Source organism: Chiloscyllium plagiosum, unplaced genomic scaffold, assembly GCF_037043375.1.
Source record: "Chiloscyllium plagiosum isolate Xiang-an unplaced genomic scaffold, Cpla_swu_hap1 HiC_scaffold_18, whole genome shotgun sequence".
Lineage (NCBI taxonomy): Eukaryota > Metazoa > Chordata > Chondrichthyes > Orectolobiformes > Hemiscylliidae > Chiloscyllium > Chiloscyllium plagiosum.
The window spans coordinates 39,891,197-39,907,145 of NW_028270156.1; the positions used below are offsets into that span (position 1 = coordinate 39,891,197).

Below are 15,949 nucleotides of genomic sequence, written 5' to 3' on the forward strand. Positions count from 1 at the left end.
ACATATAACAGATATTAAACTAACTGTCCTATTGCTTAGCTGTTTATTTGTCTACTTCACTTCTGAACAAGGTACTTACACTAGAAGTTTCAAATCATCCAGCATTTTTCCAGAATTGAAGGATCCCCAGAAGATTACTACCAGTACATCCACATTATAGAACATAGAACATAGAAGAATACAGCGCAGTACAGGCCCTTTGGCCCTCGATGTTGTGCCGATCCAAGCCCACCCAGCCTACACTAGCCCACTATCCTCCATAAGCCTATCCAATGCCCACTTAAATGCCCATAAAGAGGGAGAGTCCACCACTGCTACTGGCAGGGCATTCCATGAACTCACGACTCGCTGAGTAAAGAACCTACCCCTAACATCTGTCCTATACCTACCACCCCTTAATTTAAAGCTATGCCCCCTCGTAATAGCTGACTCCATACGTGGAAAAAGGTTCTCACGGTCAACCCTATCTAAATCCCTGATCATCTTGTACACCTCTATCAAGTCACCCCTAAACCTTCTTTTCTCCAATGAAAACAACACCAAGTGCCTCAGCCTTTCCTCATACGATCTTCCTACCATACCAGGCAACATCCTTCCAGTGCCTCCACATCCTTCCTATAGTATGGCGACCAAAACTGCACACAATACTCCAGATGCGGCCGCACCAGAGTCTTATACAACTGCAACATGATCTCAGGACTCCGGAACTCAATTCCTCTACCAATAAAAGCCAGTACGCCATATGCCTTCTTCACCGCACTATTTACCTGGATGACAACTTTCAAAGATCTGTGTACATGGACACCAAGAAACCTCTGCTCATCCACACTACCAAGTATCCGACCATTAGCCCAGTACCCCATCTTTTTGTTACTCTTACCAAAGTGAATCATCTCACACTTAGCGACATTGAACTCCATTTGCCACCTTTCTGCCCAGTTCTGCAGCTTATCTATATCCCGCTGTAACCTGCCACATCTTTCCTCACTGTCAACAACTCCTCCGACTTTCGTATCATCCGCAAACTTGCTCACCCAACCTTCTAGCCCCTCCTCCAGGTCATTTATAAAAATGACAAACAGCAATGGTCCTTGCGGAACACCGCTAGTAACGGCACTCCAAGATGAACCTTTACCATCAACTACTACCCTCTGTCTTCTCAGCCAATTCCTAATCCAAACCTCCAACTCACCCTCAATGCCATACCTCCGTATTTTTTGAAGTAGCCTACCATGGGGAACCTTATCAAACGCCTTACTAAAATCCATATACACCACATCTACCGCTTTCCCCTCGTCCACCTCCTTAGTCACCTTCTCAAAGAATTCAATAAGGTTTGTGAGACACGATCTGCCCTTCACAAAACCATGCTGACTATCCTTGATCAGATTATTCCTATTTTGTGGGCGGCACGGTGGCACAGTGGTTAGCACTGCTGCCTCACAGCGCCTGAGACCCGGGTTCAATTCCTGCCTCAGGCGACTGACTGTGTGGAGTTTGCACGTTCTCCCCGTATCTGCGTGGGTTTCCTCCGGGTGCTCCGGTTTCCTCCCACAGTCCAAAGATGTGCAGGTCAGGTGAATTGGCCATGCTAAATTGCCCGTAGTGTTAGGTAAGGGGTAAATGTAGGGGCATGGGTGGGTTGCGCTTTGGCGGGTCAGTGTGGACTTGTTGGGCCGAAGGGCCTGTTTCCACACTGTAATGTAATGTAATCTAATCTAATCAGATGTTCATAAATCCTATCCCTTACAATTCTCTCTAAGACTTTGCCCACAACAGAAGTGAGACTCACCGGCCTATAGTTACTAGGGTTATCCCTACTCCCCTTCTTGAACAAGGGAACCACATTTGCTAGCCTCCAGTCTTCTGGCACTACTCCTGTAGACAACGAGGACATAAAAATCAAGGCCAATGGCTCTGCAATCTTCTCCCTTGCTTCCCAGAGAATCCTAGGATAAATGCCATCAGGCCCAGGGGACTTATCTATTTTCACCCTTTCCAGAATTTTCAACACCTCTTCCCTACATACCTCAAAGCCATTCATTCTACTTAATTGTGACTCAGTATTCACATCGGCAACAATGTCCTGTTCCTGAGTGAATACTGACGAAAAGTATTCATTCAGTGTCTCCCCAATCTCTTCAGCCTCCACACGCAACTTCCCACTACTATCCTTGACTGGACCTATTCCTACCCTAGTCATTCTTTTATTCCTGACATACCTATAGAAAGCCTTAGGGTTTTCCCTAATCCTACCAACTAAGGACCTTTCATGTCCCCTCCTTGCTGCTCTTAGCTCTCTCTTCAGGACCTTCCTGGCTACCTTATAACTCTCAATCGCCCCAATTGAACCTTTACGCCTCATCTTTACATAGGCCGCCCTCTTCCATTTAACAAGGGATTCCAATTCCTTATTAAACCACGGCTCCCTCACACGACCCTTTCCTCCCTGCCTGACAGGTACATACTTATCAAGGACACTCAATAGTTGCTCCTTGAACAAGCTCCACATATCAATTACGCCCTTGCCTTGAAGCCTACTTTTCCAAGCCACGCATCCTAAGTCATGCCTCACCGCATCATAATTTCCCTGCCCCCAGCTATAACTCTTCCCTGCAGTGTACACTTATCCCTCTCCATCACTGGAGTAAATGATTATCTATACAGGTAATCATTTTAATATTCTGAGGTGTGCCCTACCAGGTACAGAGAACTTATCAACTTTTAGAACCATTAGTTACGCTTGTACTTTCTCTCTAATGATACTTCCAGTATTTATTTCCTCAGTACCTCCACATTTAGCTCTTTTTTTCAGAATGCCATTTGTATATTCTATCATAAAGGCTGATGCAAGGTATTTATTCAACTCCTCACCCTTTCCTGGTTCTCCATTATTATGTGCTCAGCCTTATTCTCTAAAGGGTCTACGTTCATTTTGGCCTCTCTCTTCCTTTTCAGATATTAAAAGAAGCTCTTGCTGCCCATCTTGTATTACTTGCAAATGTAACCTCAATATTTATTTTCTTCCTTTCTGTTCTTTTGGCCATCTTTTGTAGGTTTTTAAAACTCTCTCAATTCTATGGCTTCTCTGTAACTAATGTTTGCCATACTGTCTGTTTCTTTTTTGTTTTGATGCTATTCCTAATTTCACTGGTTGACCATGGTTGGCTTTCTTCCTCAGTGAGACAAATCTTTGTTCTGAACTATTTTCTTAAATGTCTGCCATTGTTCCTCAACCATCTTTGCTGCTAATCTCCTTTCTGAGTCCACTTCAGCTCACTCTGCCCTCAATCCTTTATAATTATCCTTAGGTTTTACACCATTGCTTCTGACCCAAGTTTCTTCCCATCAAACTGAATATTAAGTTCTACCATGTTAAGGTCAGTTTTCTAGGGGATCTTTTACTCTGAGGTTATTTAATATGTCGACCTCATTGGCATTACCAGCTCCAAAATATCCTAATCCCAACTTTGGATGTGCTGTCAGCAAAGATAATTGAAGCTGAAATAAACTGAGGACTTACAATCCACTGGGAAAAATACCAGTGCAGAGAAACTGCAATGAAGCAATACCTTCAGTAAGGAAGGAGAGTGGAGAAATTGGCTGAGAAAACTGGGTGAATGGACTCAGTACTTTTCCTAGGATTGAAGAATCAAGGATTAGAGGGCATTAGTTTAAGGTTAAAGAGGAAAGAATAAAAGGGAACCTGAGAGGCAACATTTTTTATACAGAGGGTGGTACGCATATGGAATGAGCTGCCAGTGCAAGTGGCTGAGGGGGTTCATTGACAACATTCAAAAGGCATTTGGACAAATACATAGACAGAAAAGGATTAGAACGATATGGGCCAAGTGCAGGGAAATGGGGTTAGCGTAGACAAACATTTTTAGTCAGCATGGACCAGTTTGAGCCAAAGGGCCGGTCTTGTACTGTAGGACTCTATCACTCTAGAACAACTGGGTCAAAAATTCCGCTCTTCCTGCTATAAACAACTGAAGCCTTGAACCTCAACAAAGCAGAACTCAAACCTATTGCTCGAAAACTGAGCTCCATGGTCTACAGGTGTGAAGTATTTAAGTTTGAATTTAATTGTTCAGCAGCAAAAACTTTGATTAAAGACTCTGATTAAGTTGTTATCAGCACCCAAGTTATGCACAAAGTTAAAAAATTAAGCATTTGTGTGTTTTTAAAATAATAATTACTGCAATATTTAATTAAATAATTAATCATGTAACCATATTTAATTAAACCTACTTACTTGAGGTGCATTTGTTGCTACTAAAAATGCATTTGTACGTCCAGGATGATCATAATCATGCATGGCAGCTGCAACATAAAGTGCCATTAACTCCAGAGCTGGGATGTTTGATGCAAGACAGTTATAGCTATCATCAGAAATGGCACAACTTCTGGAGCACATGTAGGCAACCCGGCCTGGTAATATTCCACTATCAGAATCTAAGAAACATTGAATTTTGAAAAATTTATTTTAATGCCAGTTACTTAGAAAGTTTACAGGTTTTTTTTCCCGCTGTGACTTGTAAAGACTAACATTTAGTACACTTTGTAAACCACAAAATGATCATCTACTCTCAAATTAGCTGGCTCCAACATCAAAGAATCACAATATGGGGGGAGGAGGGGTGGGGAAGAGTGAAAATGACATTACTGAATGATGTCCCACATATCATTTGCTCCTAAGTCTTCTGGCATGTTTTCACTTTTTCTGTCTTCTAAAAATTTCAAAAGAATATTCAACAGAAAGCAATAGAGCACACAGAAGAATGGAAGAAGCATAACCTGCTAATTATTAATGAACATTTATTCCTCTCAAAGGCAGAGCACACATCAAACAGGGGCTATAGATCTCAGGACGCTACCTTATTAGTTTGTTAAATGATCCTATATACAAAATGTTTCCAAACTATACTTTTGATTATACAACAGATCAAACATACATGCTAAAACAGTAATCTGAATTTTCACAATTAAAGAAATGGGATATGACAAAATTTGTCTGTTTCAAAAATGTATTTGCTGTCATGTTTTTAAATGCTTAGGTAATCTCAATATTTAAGTTCAAAAGCACTATGTTGAAAAGTATTCTTCAACTCTTCTTTCATGCAAAGTATTACAACAGCAAAGCATTGTATATATTAGATGAAAAGCATATTAGCATAACAGAACAAAAAGTACAAACTTTTTTTATTTCAGCGTATAAATGATAATAGTTTTACTGAAACAGTGCAAGTTTGTACCTGTATCACTTCCCATGATGTGATCACTGTTTATTTGCTGGAATCCTGGAATAGGTCGAGTAGTTAAGTACCAAACAGCATGAAGCACATCAGTGGCATGGACACGATTGTGGTCTATTCAAAATAGTGAAACATGACAAGACAATAAGTGGAGTCAAAAACATATTCGTCAATTTCCTTTCTCTTTAAAGGAGCATTTTTTCCTTATAAAAAGATTGGGGAAAAAGTCTCCTTTGTTGATAAACTTAACTGATCATCAGTTATTGGACATCATGATATATCTTGGCAGTCGCCATCTACTTTCTCTATTTCCCCACTAACCCTCAATCCCTGTCCTATCCATCATGCTGCCAATACTTTTTGCTCCCCACCAACACATTTCCAGCTTCACCTCCCCTAAAATCTTCCCCTAAGACTTCGCTTTAGACATAAACAACTCTAGCTGAGAAATTATTTCAAACTAAAGGTATGATTATTCTTGTAATAGTTTGCCCAAGCCTTATTCTTCTTGTAGAAACTATGGTAGAGGATATCAGCAGAATATCCAATCATTAAGGGCAGGCTGAATTCTGCCTTCAATGTGATTTTCCAAATTATCCCCATTGCCCCTTCACCTCAGGCATGCGCAAGTCTTATTAATATGTCTGTAAAATGTACTCCAGTTCAATTAACACAGCTGATCAATAATAATGCAGGTTTTGTCTGTCCAGATTACTTGACAAGTTTAAGGGGCACATTTATTGTTCCATTTTATTTGGGTGATGGTACCTTGCACAAATGGAGAAACATGACATGTATGAAGGACTGGATGATGCACAGGCTGCTGCCAAGATTTGATGGCAGCGACAGGGTCGGTGGAGAACACAAGCAGAAAATGGTAAGGGATATCCAAAGTTACCGTGTCTGGAGACTCTATTTGGGAGAGTTGGAAAGAAATTAATGGAAGAGGTAGACAAAATAGGATACACATAACAAGACAGAGATGGGATGGAAAAAACGATATGGGATGATGGAACTGGTAAGGTGTGGTAAAATTGAAGATTCTCTAGATTTTAGTACAAAAATTGGAAATAACAAGTATGGACAAAGGTGACAACAATAGCTTGAATCATCCTGGGCTTCTACATAGGATAATCTCAATGGGCATGCCACCACCAAATTCATTCGAGGAAGCAGTTATAATGTTGTTGTAATGCCTGTGTCCTAATCAAGGACTTTGTCCAGGATTAAGCTTGATATTTAGAAAGATGCCTTCTCCAAGAATGGATGGCAAACTAATAACATGCGGGTTTCAAGGTAATGATATTAAGCCTTTAGATGTAACTTTGCAAAAAAAAGTTCCTAATGAGACTTTCACATTTTCAAACAACGGAAAAGCTCTGGACAAAACAGACAGTCATATTCTTAAACCAAAAAGAGAAAATGGTGGAAAATCTCAGCAGATATGGCAGCATCTGTAAGGAGAGAAAAGAGCTGATGTTTCGAGTCTAACTGACCCTTTGTCATATTTTTAGATCTTTTATATACTTGGATAGCTTTATGCAACTTTTTATAAAGTAAAAGCCCTCAGTCCATTGTGAAGTTGTTGGTGAAAGATGAAGTAATTTGAAAAATAGCCATGGTGCAACAGGTCCCTCTATCGAAGGAAGTCAATTGGTTGTACATAGTTTGAGGGGCAGCACTCTACAAACATGAGGCAATGTGAACAGGCAAGCCTTCATGACCTATAAGTGCCAATGCAGAGCCTGAACCTGCACTGTCGGCATCATTCTGCTTCACTCTAGCTATCTAGGCAAGTGAAGCATATCCTCCCAAACTTCACAAAAAAAGCCGTGAAAGAGGAACTAGAAATCCTACATTTAAGAAGCACTGCTGCAGCACAGATATTTACTTGACCACAGATGGTTTGTTTGTAATATTTCAATACAGGTGGAAAGAGAAATACATTACATTTTAATATTGCAATAGTGTTCAGCACAAAGTCTGTAAAAACTGCATTTGCGCGACTCACTTGGAGGTAACGGACAATTATATTCATGTATCGAAATATGCATATTTACTTGTGACAAGTATGGAGTATATACCCTGTACTGGTAATTGTATGTAGACTGCACTGGCAAATCAAATTTTCTGACAACTTAATGATGATGATTATAAGGTAAATTTTCTTCTCCTGTTGTAAAACAGGAATATCTCTATTTTAGGTATGGCATTAGGGGATTTCATCACTCACTAAGGTTAATTTTGAGGTTGGCTCGAGAGTACATTTTTCTGTCTAAATAGGGCAACTAAATCTAAATATTTTGCTCTTGCATCAGAAACAAAAACAGGAAATGACATGATTTTATTCATGTTTTTAAAGTCTGGTTTGCATTGTAGCAGAGTACAACATCTCAATGCTAAGTGGTATACACTGAGCATAAGACGACAGAGCTTGGAGTCTGCACACACAATGTCTGAGAAATTGGACTTCCTGTTATTATGGTCCAGTCATGTATCCAAGCCAGTCTTATTACTCAGTTACATTTTCTAACTATTCTTAAAGTGTCCAAACTAAGGTACTAATTAAAAACAAAGCTATATCTTTCAGAATTGTGTGATTAAATTTATACGATTACATTTGCCTACTGAATTGTCTTTTATGCATTTGAATTCCTTAATTAATGTTCTTACATGAAGACCTCAGCCTCTCCTAAATGCTTGTCTTGGACCTCATTTTATTTTTCCAAAGGTGTGTTTTTCTGCTAACAGAATGAAAATACTAGTTTCAATATGTACATTGCACCTAACTTTCCAGGATATATCAGCACCATTAAATCAATTGTACTAATCTAATGTATTCCCTGTAAGTCTCAACAGTCCATGTTCAGTTGTTTTACAGACTTGAGCAGGATCCTTCAGAAAGAAAAATTTGCACCAAGTGCTTTTATTTTGAAAAGAGAACATAAGTCACATCAAAGCAAGAAAAAAAAATCACAGAATGGTTGTGTACCATTTACATCAGCTTTTGTTTTCTGTTTTGTAAACTTTGGCAAGTTTCTAGAACTGTGAATGCTTTTTCTTATCTTCAACTTTATAAGTGTAAACTCTAAAGTCCAAAAATATCACAGTAATTAAAATTTTATTTCATTCAAATTTACACACATTCTATCTACTTAAGTTTGACAAAGTGAGCCACGATATCTTCTCGTTCTAATCACATTTTTATTTGAAGAAAGAGATGAACAAATGTGAAAGGATGAGAAAAAGGAAGTACATTGAAGCTGAGAAGACCTCTTACTACTGGGAATGGGTCTGCATGAAGGTGGAAGAGTGTATGGTCAAGGATAAGGCAAATGAACACAGATGAAGGGGGAAGGAGGAGATGAAAAAGGGGAAAGGTGAAATAGGTATAGGATGTGATGGGAACCTGAAGTGAAAAATGCTAGGAAAAGGATAAAGAAAATAAACCAATAGTAGTAAAATGTTCTTTTCAACTGTAACCAAAAAGTGCATCTTGTTACCATCCGTGGTTCCTGCCACAGCAATACCAAGCAACTCACTACCTTCTATTTCAAAGGAAACCAAGGACAGATGAGGCAGTGGCTGAAGACAAAAACATCTGAAAGGGTTCAAACATTTTTGTGTGCGCAAAGGAATCAAGTACGCATTATCATGCGAAGTGGCAGTCACCCCAGCATGAAAGACTGGAAATTAAAGCACATTTTAAGATCTTCAGTGAAATAAAAATGCTTCTAGGCTACTTTAAATGAGTGAAATTATTAGCTATGAAGTGGATAGAAACTTGAGTACTGCTTTCTATTACCATCAAGACTGTAGACAAATGCATTTGTATAAAATCACCAAAGTGGACTTAGCATTTCAATATGTTAGCTTTTTATGCAGTTAGCATATGTATTGAAGTATGAAATCCATTCTGAAAGCTGACAAACTATTAACATCAGACAAAGAACTACAGAAGCCAAAGGTTTTTCAAGTGAACTCAAAATGTTAACTCTGCTTTTTTCTCACAGATGCTGCCAGACCTGCTGAGTTTCTGCAGTAATTTCTGTTTTTGTTGCAGAATGTTCTTGTTGGTTTATATACATCATTGGCAGAAAAGCCTCAATAACAGGGCAAAGTGTTACCACCCACAAGCTAAGATTGTCATCTAAAATGTTTTTGTTCATCACATATAAAGGCAAGGTTAGTCAGTCTCAGTCATTCAAATCAAGTTAACATGAGGGGGCACGGGATACTTCGATTTTTTGGTATCCTCTGTCAGATTTGGATTCTAAAACCACTCCCAATTTATTACAAAGTAAGATCCGTTTCACCTAAAATTTCAACAATTTGACACAATGAAATTGAAATTGGACAGTCATAAATAGTTTCTGTAAGTGGATAACAGACCAAATGAATTTCATCATTTTGATCGTTTTCATCTTATCCTTCCTCTAAAACAGCTTAAGCTTGCTGCAGGCCAAGGTAACATATTCAAGTTTCAGTTTCATGAAAAAACTGGGAATTAGGGTAGCCATATTTCCCAAGTGTACCATTTCTAACTTACATATTTTAAGTAATAATAGGCCTGTCATTTCCCCATGTTCAAAAGAGAAGGTTCCCAATTTGTTGCAATGACAGTCAGCTTGTCATTTCTGAAAATGGAAAAGTCTTGAGCATCTAGAGCAACGAGGAGAAAGTGAGGTCTGCAGATGCTGGAGATCAAAGTTGAAACTTTATTGCTGGAACAGCACAGCAGGTCAGGCAGCATCCAGGGAACAGGAGATTCGACGTTTCGGGCACAGGCCCTTCTGATCCTGAAGAAGGGCCTGTGCCCGAAACGTCGAATCTCCTGTTCCCTGGATGCTGCCTGACCTGCTGTGCTGTTCCAGCAATAAAGTTTCATCTAGAGCAACAGCAATCCAGCAGAAACGCCGAAAATGGCCTACTACAGACTCCCAAACTCGCCTGAACCTGGTGTGGAATCCACACCTGGACAAACTCCCATCTCCACCCTGCTCTGGGTTTTGTTCTGTCTCTTGCCTCTTTTAATTTTGTAGTCAGCTTCTCATCTTTAATTTAACAAACAGGTCCAACTGGTCATTGAGCTTCTGGTCAATGTGACGGATGATGATGATCCAGCAAAACTCTCCTACATATTGAGTGCGGGAATAACTGCTCATTGACTACTGACCAGATGTTTCCTTCCTTCCATCCATGCCACTCCTCCAACCTGAGGAGCAGGAGCAACAAGATGGATAAAAGGGAGCATGTGATTGGAGGAGCAGGAGCAATCAGTGCAGGAGAGAGAGTATCTGTGACTGTCCTTTCCACACTCTCTCCTCTCAGCTCTGCTCTACAGTCAATTTTTACTCTCAACAACTGTCAATTTAATTGACAGTTTAAGATTTTTTTGAAATAAAATTAGAGCTGACTGTTGCTGTGAGTAGCAACTGCTGCTTCCCACCTTCAGACAGCTTTGTGACTTTGCAGCAAGCATTAAAAAGAATTGTAACCTTCAAGTCTTCCGTATTGTCAGCAGCACTTTTTTTTTTAAAGCTAGTCTTTCAGAAGAAATGATAAACATATATCAATGGCTGATTTCCAAAACCTCAAATGCTGGAAACCTGCCATTGGGTGAAAATTTCTTATCCCTGAAGAAAAAAAAGAGGACACAGTCAAAAAGACTGATAAATAAAGCTAAGGACAAGACAAGTGGAGAAGCAAAAACAGAAGAGGAGATAGAGAAAATGGCACAGAGATACTAAAGCAAAGACAAGTAATTCTCTCCAATTTGGCATTTGCAATGTCACGTATGATAATATATCCTTTATAGAGACATGTAGCTGTTAGATAAACAGGGGTACTATTAATACTTACATGGAATGTCACGGTAACCATTTTCCAGTGCACGAAAGTAGCTTATAAATTCCCGAACAGGGATTTTAAAGAGATCAAATAAGCCAGTATCAAGAAACAGGGAGTAAATGACCTAAAACACCAAAATGGTTTTGTTGGTTATTAGAGATTACAAAGGGAAAATGATCGGCAAATTACAATTGCTCACGTTTTGACTATTAGTGTACACAGTTATTGTCGTGCTTAGTATCATTTCACAACAGATTATTCACAACTGGTTTGCGCAGTCATATTCGCATTCATGGATCAGATATTTTAGCACATACGTATACTTTAAAATTCATTAGCTAGTTTGCTATGAGTAGTATCAGAAGTTCGTAAAAATCAAGTAGACAAATCAGTTAACTTTTTGAAAAAATTAGGCTATTGAAACAATCTGAAATCCATCAGATGTATATCTATAATTTCTTAGTATTCACATCACGAGAGATTTTAAAATATTTTTTAAACAATTTTAGAGAAAAATACAAGGTTATCCAAATTCTGATGTCTCAATTTTTTTGAAAACCAAGATTAAAAAACAATCAAACCTTTCCTCTTAAAACCCTTTTATTTCCCCTCATTCTTTCCAGTCTGATACACCTGCAGATAGGACATCAGCTGAGGGTTTTCATCACATTGCTCTTCAGACAGTGAGGAAGACATACTGCAGTACATAATAGGATGCAACTCCTCTACCTTTCAACTCTCAGACAGTAAAACAGTTTCCACTTGACTACACTGACACTTGGATCATTGCATGGAATCTACACATTTGCATAGTGTAAAAATAATAATTATCATATTTTTATTCTTGTTTGAAAAAAACTCAAAATCTAGTAACTTAATCCAAGCATAATCCCTTTGTAAATACCTTTAGTCATCATAATTTTAACCTCTAGCTGTTTTTTATGAAATCTCCCTTTTACGATTTCTATCAATCATGAATAGTCAGTCGACATTATGGACATTTCCGATCACAATGCTATTGCTGTGGAAAAGTAGACCTCTGAAAGGCTTAAGGGAAACTAAGTTCATTCATGCTTCTTTTGTTCACACTGCAATGGAAGTGTTGCAAATGGATCAGTGCTTCATTTGGTGACTCAGCTGAGAAGAGTCAGCATCTTCAATATCATACACTGGATACTGCTGAACAGTCTATTGTGTGAGCTGTTGATTCACTCTAAAATTTTAATATATCAGAAAAGAAAATTTTGCTGACTCACTGATGCTACTTTTTATTTTTGATTAGTCTTTGAAAGATGAAGTGTTTAAGTTCCCAGATGCCATAAATATTAATTAGGAAATAAAATTTTAAAACAGAAATTTGAAGTTTAGAATCCAAAAGCACTGAAAATTATAACATTTTGGTTCTTGGTTTTTCTGCTTTGATCTTTGAAATAGAAATAAAGATCCTGAAAATTATCGCTCATTAAGAAATTGCACAAACTTGTGCTTGGTCGGTCTTTGTAAATCGTACATCTAAAATTTAATGATGCAAAACAAAAGTCATAACATATTTTTAAACGTTCAAACTCTGAACTATAATACTTAATGTTCAACTTTTCTAAAACAGAACTTTGGCATGTGAATTTAAACAAATTCTTAAACCATAAATGGGCATTTTGGATTCTTATTCATAATTGAATTATAATATAATTGTTCATAAAGTTTTTTGTGAAAGTTAACTTACACTTAATCATAGCAAAATAAACCATCAGTCAGAAAACTAACCTGACTAAGAATTCTTCCAGATTGTCCACCTGTCATCTCCACAAGTTCAAAAATGGGAAAATTCCAATTATTTAGCTTTTCCATGCATAGGTCAGTGCCTTGTCCTTCGATCAGCTCAACTGAAAGTTCTGGCAGCTTTGTTGGTTTAAAAAGACATGATATCAAAGCCTATGTCACTGTATCTCATTTTGCAAGACATTTTTTCTTTCAAATGCTATCAACTGTTCCAAAAACAATCTGGTATACTATTTGTCCTCTGGCCAGCACCTACCCATGCAGGCATAGGAACATACCTTTTCACCTCTCTTTCCAAAGTTTCAAACCCCAAACATTCCTTCTAGGCGAAACAGCAATTTATTTATATTTCATTCATCTTAGCATACTGCTAAAAGTAGATTGTGTGTCTGCTTTGTGGAATACCTGTGTTCAATTCTGATATCTTGACCACAAAAAGGAGGTCAAATCAAATCCATCCCGTTCGATAAAGTTCCCTATGGGAGACTGATTAGCAAGGTTAGATCTCACGGAATACAGGGAGAACTAGTCATTTGGATACAGAACTGGCTCAAAGGTAGAATACAGAGGGTGGTGGTGGAGGGTTGCAGATGGAGTTTAATTTAGATAAATGCGAGGTGTTGCATTTTGGGAAAGCAAATCTTAGCAGGACTTATACACTTAACGGTAAGGTCCTAGGGAGTGTTGCTGAACAAAGAGATCTTGGAGTGCAGGTTCATAGCTCCTTGAAAGTGGAGTCGCAGGTAGATAGGATAGTGAAGAAGGCGTTTAGTATGCTTTCCTTTATTGGTCACAGTATTGAGTACAGGAGTTAGGAGGTCATGTTGCGGCTGCACAGGACATTGGTTAGGCCACTGTTGTAATATTGCGTGCAGTTCTGGTCTCCTTTCTATTGGAAAGATGTTATGAAACTTGAAAGGGTTCAGAAACGATTTACATGGATGTTTTAAGGGTTGGAGGTTTTGAGCTATAGGGAGAGGCTGAACAGGCTGAGGCAGTTTTCCCTGGAGCATCGGAGGCTGAGGGGTGACCTTATAGAGGTTTACAAAATTATGAGAGGCATGGATAGGATAAATAGATAAAGTCTTTTCCCTGGGGTTGGGGAGTCCAGAACTAGAGGGCATAGGTTTAGGATGAGAGGGGAAAGATATAAAAGAGACCTAAGAGCAACTTTTTCCACACAAAGTGTGGTACGTGTATGGAATGAGCTGCCAGAAGATGTGGTGGAGGCTGGTACAATTGCAACATTTAAGAGGCATTTGGATGGGTATATGAGCAGGAAGGGTTTGGAGGGATATGGGTCGGGTGCTGGTAGGTGGGACTAGATTGGGTTGGGATAGCTGGTCGGCATGGACGGGTTGGACCGAAGGGTCTGTTTCATGCTGTACATCTCTATGACTCTATCACCACCCATCAGTCTACTCTCTATTAATAGCAAGGTGATGTTGTCTCTGCTATGAACTAGGACTTACTACAGAACAAGTGCTCATTGACACACAATTTGGATGTTGCGAAGTCAAGGTATGTCATGACCTCATTACAGCTTTCGTCCAAATATGTACAAAACAACAGAACTCCATAAGTGAGAGGAGGAGAGACAGTGACAGTCCTTAATATCAGAGCAGCATTTGATCTGTGATACTGAGGAGTCCAAAGAAAACTGGTGCCAAAGGGAATCGAGGAAAAACTGCCCAGTGTCTAAATTCATACCAAATACCAAAGAAAATGGTTGGGATTTTGCAGGCTAATCAATTTAACCATAGGACATTATTGCAAGAGGTCCTCAGGTCGCCACATCATAGCCCCAACTACTTTTAATCGGCTTTTTAAAGGACTTTTTTCCCTCCATCATAAGGCCAGAGATGGGGATGTTTGCTGATGATTGCACAATGTAAACAACATTTATAATTCTTCAAATATTGAAGCAGACATATCCAAGGGAACAAAACCTGGACAACATTCAGGCTTGAGCTAATAAGTGGCATGTAACAATTGTAACAAACAATAACCTAGGCAATGGCAATGTCCAAAAAGAGAAAATCCAACCATTGCCCCTCAATGTTCAATGATATTACCATCACTGAATATTTTTACTTCCTGTGGTAGAATATTCAAGAGGGTCAAGAAAATCTCTTGATATTAACTGCAATATTTAACATCAAAAGACATGAAATGTCAAAAATATTTCACTCACTATTTGCTATCAATAATTTCTATCAATTGCCACACAAGAATTCAAATATAAATTCTATGGTTATGTTACGTATTCATGTAGGAATGACAGATCAAATTCAATGCACTTCTGCTGAATCAGTAAACAAAAACAAATGAAGAATCAATCAAGGAAATTAGCCTCACCCCAGACTGATTATTTTGTGCTTGCATCTGCTGGTCCTCAATACCAGTAAATTTCATGGATCCTTCATTTTCTAATTGTTCCCTTTTGTCAACTCCAGATATGTGTTCATCCTTAAATCCATTGTCAGGAGCTGTACCTTCATCTTAAAACAAAAACACATAATTTTTCTTACACTATTCCATCTCATTTGTGAAAATGCGGTTTTATACACCAAGTACTAACTAAGAACTTCCTTCTGACACAAGGATATAAATCTCACTTAAATTATTTTAAACACTGATCTTAAACCCAAAAATGATGGAGAGGGGAAAAAATGCCTTTACAGAAAGACAATAAAAAAAATTATTACAGTTAAAATGCAAGTTATGAAACAACATTTAAAATAATGCTGTTTATTTTTATGCTACTTTTTAATACAGGTAGAAGATCCTTTATTCGAACATCCAAAAACCAAAAAGCTCTGAAATCCGAAGGTTTTTTGTGAAGTTCTTCCTCATCAGCAAGGTTGTTTGGCATGCAGTTAGCTCAAGTCGACACCCATTCGATGTGTGTCACTCAGATGCAACGTGAGGGGACATGGCCAAGCACTGACCATCCTGTTCTTATTTAGAAGTCAGCTCCTCCAGTAAGATTATTAAAAATTTCACTATTAAACTGTCACTTATTCTGAAAACCGAATAATTCCAAAAAACAGCTGGTCCCG

At 38.5% G+C, this 15,949-nt stretch overlaps 2 protein-coding genes across 3 annotated transcripts in view; one reads left to right on the forward strand and one right to left on the reverse strand.

Annotated features, from left to right (window-relative positions):
- The window catches only part of cyp2r1 (cytochrome P450, family 2, subfamily R, polypeptide 1), a 75,853-nt gene that overhangs the window by 54,042 nt on the left and 5,862 nt on the right, over window positions 1–15,949 (forward strand). The window lies entirely within an intron of this gene.
- pde3b (phosphodiesterase 3B) overlaps window positions 1–15,949 on the reverse strand; it is a 253,356-nt gene that overhangs the window by 8,729 nt on the left and 228,678 nt on the right. For both annotated transcript variants that reach the window (XM_087996527.1, XM_087996528.1), the window contains exons 8-12: window positions 15,246–15,388; window positions 12,873–13,007; window positions 11,121–11,232; window positions 5,259–5,372; window positions 4,259–4,458 (exon numbers count right to left, since the gene is read on the reverse strand). In XM_087996527.1, coding sequence (XP_087852653.1) covers window positions 4,259–4,458; window positions 5,259–5,372; window positions 11,121–11,232; window positions 12,873–13,007; window positions 15,246–15,388 — 704 coding nt within the window. The remainder of the gene's footprint in view (window positions 1–4,258; window positions 4,459–5,258; window positions 5,373–11,120; window positions 11,233–12,872; window positions 13,008–15,245; window positions 15,389–15,949) is intronic.